Source organism: Podarcis tiliguerta (assembly GCF_965153285.1).
Source record: "Podarcis tiliguerta genome assembly, chromosome: 4".
Lineage (NCBI taxonomy): Eukaryota > Metazoa > Chordata > Lepidosauria > Squamata > Lacertidae > Podarcis > Podarcis tiliguerta.
Window position 1 is genome coordinate 80,893,861 of NC_139537.1, and position 6,178 is coordinate 80,900,038.

At 52.4% G+C, this 6,178-nt stretch overlaps 1 protein-coding gene across 1 annotated transcript; it reads right to left on the reverse strand.

Annotated features, from left to right (window-relative positions):
• Nucleotides 1–320: 320 nt before the first annotated feature.
• ZIC2 (Zic family member 2) lies at nucleotides 321–6,178 on the reverse strand. Its single transcript, XM_083438996.1, has 3 exons — nucleotides 5,024–6,178; nucleotides 2,453–2,616; nucleotides 321–2,023 (listed from the first exon to the last, which is right to left on the reverse strand). The coding sequence occupies exons 1-3, from the start codon at nucleotides 6,111–6,113 to the stop codon at nucleotides 1,679–1,681; spliced, it is 1,599 nt and encodes a 532-aa protein (XP_083295122.1). The 5' UTR covers nucleotides 6,114–6,178; the 3' UTR covers nucleotides 321–1,678.

Consider the following 6,178-nt stretch of genomic DNA (forward strand, 5'->3'; position numbering starts at 1 on the left):
CCCAGTAATGTCTTCAATTAAATTTACTCCAAGGTAAAAATGCACAGGAGTGCAGCCTAGGAGCATCATTCTTGGTATGATATTGGCTTTGCAAACCCAGTATATTAAGATAGGATGTAGATTTGTTTTTAAATACTTAGTTAAACTAATAAAACTTAGTTTTTGTATAAGTTGTGCCCTCATGTGATTTTAATCACATATCTAAAACATTTTGCAGCGTATAGCGAATTTGGCCTTTCTTAAGGCACACTCTAATCAACATAAGAAAACCTTTGACATACCAAGAAAGAAAGGAAAGGAAAGAAAGAGGGAGGGGAATGTCAGTCACTGCAGTTTCAACACATTTTATTATATTTCTGTATGCATTACTCTCAAAAAAAAAAAAAACATATCACAAGAAATGATGAAACCACATGGACCTTCAAATAAAAAAATTCTGAAACAGTTTATGCTCACAATTGTACATATTTATAGTTAAGAAACATTCTTTATAAATACTGTTTCCTCTGTAGCAAGTTAATACCATAATTTAATTACAAATGGATAAATATGGCAACAGCTATTTACACAAGGAAGGGTGTTATTACGGAAAAAAATCCCTAACGGCACTACGTTTATTTCCCCCTCCCCACAAACTTCCAAACAGGAACTAACAAATAGAACTTGCAAAATGCACTAAAACATCACATGTAAATCCAGCTAACAGAAAATACATTCACAAGCATTGGAAGAGGAGGAGGAATCAATCTGGGTTTGTTTCGAAGAACGGCATGGAGACTTTGGCACGTGTGTTTTTTTGTTTGTTTGTTTTAAAATCTTTCCAGTCTATAGCTGAATGAAGTTTACAATCAAAGTTGCCTCTTTTTTTAAAAAAAAAGGAACACAATATTCAATACCACAATTACAAAAGAAACCATTTTGCTTCCACTTTACTTCCCCCCCTTTCCCTTTAAAAATGGGTGAATTTAAAAAAGAGAGAAGGAAAGAGAAAGAGAAGGTGGGGGGAGCTAACAAGAGAGAGAGAGGACAGGAGGCAGAGAGAGAGCGAGAGAGCATCACTTCTGGGGGAGAGAGAGAGAGAGAGAAGCGCGGGGCGGGAGGGAAGAACCAAATCCATAGTTCACAAAGTGGACCAATTTCTATACACCGAGAAAACTTTATGATTACCACCTCCTTGGCGGAAGGAGCGAAGACTCCTCTATGTACACAGAGAGTCCGAGGGGGATGGAGGCGGTGGTTGGGGGCCGGCTGGTCCCAGGACCGACGGGTCCTCCCTCCTTGTGTCTGATCTTTTGTTCCCAAGGCGCTGGAGGCAGGAGGGGCGACAGGGGTCCCCCCCTCGCCGGCAGAACTGAATGTCCGCAAGGCTCAGGAGGCAGCGGGTGTCCCGTGGCGGGTAGAACCGCTTGGGCTGCTTTTAATCCTTCCTTTTCTTTCTTTCTTTCTTTCTTTCTTTCTTTCTTTCTTTCAAAAGATTTTATTTTCTCTCTCTCTTTCTCTCCCTTCTGCTGCTTCAAGATGTCCCAGTCCAAACAAAAGGGGGGGCGGGGTGGAGAAAGAGAGAGAGGGAAGGCGGAGAACGACTTCGACGGCGGCTTCCTTCCTTCCTTCCTTCCTGCTTTCCTTCCTTCATTTTCGAGGCATCTGGCTGGAGCGGCGGCGGGGCCAGGAGGCCTCTTCAGACGTACCACTCGTTGAAGTTGGACGTGAGGCCGCCGTGGCTGGCGCTGGCTCCGCCGCTGCCCGCTCCTCCGCCGCTGCCCCCTCCGCCGCCGCCCGAGCTCCCCCCGCCGCCGCCTCCTCCTCCCGCTCCGCCGTTGCTGCTCCGGTGCACCGCCGAGACTGCGGCCGCCGCGGCGGCGGCGGCAGCAGCAGCCGCGGCGGCCGCTGCAGAGGACAAGTTGCTGGCGGCTGTGCTTTGGGTCTCTGCGCTGGGGGACACCAAGCCCGGCGGAGTGGACGACTCGTAGCCGGAGCTGGCCGCGGGCGACGACTCGGAGCCTTGCGGGGAGGATTCGTGGACCTGCCAGGCCAACAGCGAGAAAGCAAACTAAGCAACTTGCTTGAAAGGACACAGAAAAGGCTCCCAGATCTCTCCCACCCGTTTCCTTTCCTTCAAGACGCTCAACAGGCTCAGCACCGCCGCCGCCCCTTCCCCAGTGCTGAAATCCTACATTTAGTAAGGTTGCATAAATCCCCCTGAGTTAGTAACAGATCAGGAAGCTGGGTTGGAGCCCGAAAGGTCCCTCTCTTCCGGCTGTACACAACATTTCCTTTGGAATTTGGTTTGAAGCAGGTTTATTGGGAAACCACTCCGGTTTGAGCGGGACTTGCTTCCCAATAACTCCGCAGCCTGGGGCTACAGGAGCAGTGAAACCCTCCCCCGCCGTCCTGTGTGTGGCCCCGTCCTCGGCACCCCCTTCCCAGGCCCTGTCGCGCTCCTCCGGCTTACCTTCATGTGTTTCCGCAGGGAGCTGGGGTGGGTGTAGGATTTGTCGCACATCTTGCAGAGATAGGGCTTGTCCGAAGTGTGGACGTGCATGTGCTTCTTTCGGTCGCTGCTGTTGGCGAAGCGTCGGTCGCAGCCCTCGAATTCGCACTGGAACGGCTTCTCGCCTGCAAAGGAGGAGAAGGGGGAAAGGCCAATTCGGCGTAAGCGCGTGCGAACGAGTCGCCCGGCTGGCTTCTGTTCCAATCCACTTAGCAGCTAAAAAGCGACCTTTTACCAAGAACTATAAAACAAACAGTGTTTGGCTGTGAGATCTTGGAAGAAACTTGAGCATCCTCGGGGTTTTTTTTGGTCAGCTAAAGGAAAGCGACCTCCTTTTCGTATGTGCCTCTTTTCATTGGCAACTGATCTTTAAATGTTCGTCTGAGAATTCCGCAGGAGCTCAGTCGAATTTAGGATGTGAGGGAAATGAGTTGGGTGAGTTGTGCATGGGATTACGCAGCTTCGGAAAGAAATACCGGGCCAGGGTCCCAGCTAATACAAGGGAAACGGGGGAATTCAAGAAAGTCCTCAGGTCTGTGGTCATTCTTTTTAAAAGCGCGATTCCCCAAGGAACCCAATAAAGAGATTTGTGTGTCTCTTTCGGGATACGTATTTCTTTTGTTTTCATTCCCACTGGTGTTTCATTTAAAAACCAGGCCAAGGAGCCTTTTCCAGTTCGTGCATTTAAAAACAGCCACCGGACCAGAACCAAACCCCCACCCCCAGTTTAAACCGCGTCAAGCCGCAAACGACTCCAGATCTGAGCAGGCTGCTGTAGTATTTTTCTCCCCTTTCATGCTACGACATTGGAAGTCAGTTCTCTAAATATCCGCTGGGGATGATTGGGGGCGAAGAGGGCGAGAGAAACCGAAGCAAAAAAACACTTGCACAACCCTCCCTTGGAATTTTCCTAGAGCTTCTTCGCCCCTTCGCCAGATTTCCGAGCAATTTGTAGGTGTGAGAACTCAAACACAGCCACCGCCGGATCCTTCCCCCGCCCTTGAAATCGGAGGTGGGAGAGACGCGCAATTTAACGCGAAATTCCATTAGCACCTAAATTGTTCCTTAAAGACATCCGCTCAGAGCCCCCCCTCTCCGCAAAACGCGGCCATCTCCATGCAAATCAACGTCTCGGATTTGCTAAACCTTGTTAAAGCCCGTCTCGCACCTAAACCCGTTCTTAGCACTCAGCAACACAACCAGAAAGGCTCACAGAGTTTTGCTCCTTTCTCTCAGTCAACACTGATGCCCGGAAATCGCTCAAATATTTGCTGGTCTTCTTTTTCCCCCGGGGCGGGGTAGGGTGCGGACCCCAAAAATAAAAATAAAAGTGCTCCAGTAGAAATCTGGCCGGCTGAAGTAGAATTATCTAGGAGCCTGGGAAACGCAGTTGTTTGATTCCACTACCTGGACTCACACGATTTCTATCACCCAGAAACGCGGCCTCCTTTCTCACCCATTAGTCCTCATTTTGGGGTGGCAGCGTTAGGAGGGGGGGTGGAAATCCTACCCCCGGAAGTTTATCAACCTTAAATCCTCTGTTGTTTATTACATGTTGCTTTAACAAAAATAATAAACTAGTGGAAAACCGCCTTCCGGCGCCCCAAGTCAGACTTTCAAAACACTTTTGCAAATGAGAAAATTTTATGGTCCCGCCTCACTCCATTTCAATTTAATGGAAAGCAGTCCCTGAAAAGCGCGGTGAAATGACCAGAGGGGCGGAGAAAGGAAAAGAGCTCCCCCCTCCCTCTTAAGGGTAGTTTTTCTAGAATATAGGTCTAAAATACAAAATGTAAAATTCAGCTCTGTTTTAGATTCCTACCATCACATTTATAAAACGGCACAACTATGCCTTTTTAAACTACCCGCTTATTTACCCATTTTCTGGAAACGCAGCGTTCATTGCAGGAGCACCTCAGACCTGAATATATTTGGAAATGAAGCCGGTGGATTTCAAAGGAAGAGATTTCCTAGTCAGCTGCTCAGCTTTACAGATTTCCTTAAAAGTAGACCATACCGACAGGAACAACACTCGCTTCTCTTCAGGATTAACCTGTAAGATCCGTTCGTATATTTCCAGTTATCTGCTCGGGCGGTTTTTGCTTCTTTGAAGGGAGCCGTCCCACTCTGAACGAGAGACTCCCTTGGCAACTCTGACTGATGCCTGTGTATCTTACTTTCCCCTAAGTATCTGATCCCACTGCATCTCCCCTAAGTATCCCGATGAGCCCGGCCCAGTTCAGGCAGCCTTAAGAGAAGGCAGACATTTGGAAGCAATTTTATTTTACTTTTTACGTGTTTATTTTTTACGATCAAATAAAGCATCACTTCCTTTAAAGGGTTTGGACAAAATTAAACACCTTTTCAAGTAAGCAGATTCCTGTGCGGGAGCGTGCACGGGGACGTTTATGGGAAAAGGATTCTCCTGCTTTGCATTTGTGTCGCAATGCCCCCTTCCCTTCCCCACAATCTGACACCCACCAACCACCCTTTCCGACCCGGCAAAGAGCGTGAAATCCCTCGTGGACTGACCTGTGTGCGTCCTTTTGTGGATCTTGAGGTTCTCGGAGCGCGCGAAGACCTTCCCGCAGCCGGGGAAGGGGCACGGGAAGGGCTTCTCGCCCGTGTGCACGCGGATGTGGTTGACCAGCTTGTACTTGGCCTTGAAAGGCTTCCCTTCGCGGGGACACTCCTCCCAGAAGCAGATGTGATTGCTCTGCTCCGGCCCGCCGACGTGCTCCACGGAGACGTGAGTGACCAGCTCGTGCATGGTGCTGAAAGTTTTGTTGCAGCTCTTCTTGGGGCTGCTCAGCTGCTCGGGGTCGATCCACTTGCAGATGAGCTCCTGCTTGATGCACTGCTGGCGCATGTAGCGGAAGAAGGCCCCCGGGTGGTGGTGGTGATGGTGGTGGTGCGGGTGGGCATGGTGCGGGTGGGCATGGTGCGGGTGGTGCGCGTGGTGCGCCGCCATGTTCATGCCCATGTTCATGTTCATGGGCCCGTACTGGCCGTGCAGCTGCGCCGCCGAGTAAGGGTCGGCGCGCGGGCTGGACACCTGGCGGTACTGGTCCGAGCGGCCGAAGACTTCTCCGGGCAAGCCCAGGCGCATCTGCCCGTTGAGCACGTTGGGCGAGCCCGGCGCGCCGTGCTGCTCGCCGATGCCCGGGAACAGCAGGTGGCTCTGCGCCTCGGCGTGCGGGTGGTGCAGGCTGCCCGTGGCCGCCGCCGCCGCCGCCGCCGCCCCGAAGAGCCCGTGCTGGCCGCCGCCGGCCGCCGCCGCCGCGTCGCCGAAGCCCCGGCTCCGAAACAAGAAGTCCCTGGGGGAGTTGAAGGGCGGCGCGGAGTAGGAGCCCACATGCGCCGCGTGCGGGTAAGCGGGCGCCTGCGAGCTGAAGGCCGAGCCCTGGCCCGGAGACAGCTCGTGCGCCGCCGCCGCAGCCGCCGCCGCGTTGAGCTTGAAGGCGCCCAGGTGCGCCGCCGCCGCTGCCGCCGCCGAGTCCACGAAGCTGTTCTGCAGGCTCAGCTCGCGCTCCTGCATCTCGGCCGCCGACGGAGGAGGAGGGTGCCGGGCGAACGAGCCCACGCCCAGCGCCGGGAACTGCGGCCCCGCATCCAGAAGCATGCCGCCCAGGAGCCCCCGGCGAGGGTCCGAGCGACGGGCTCTCTGTCTTCTTCCTCTTCTTCTTC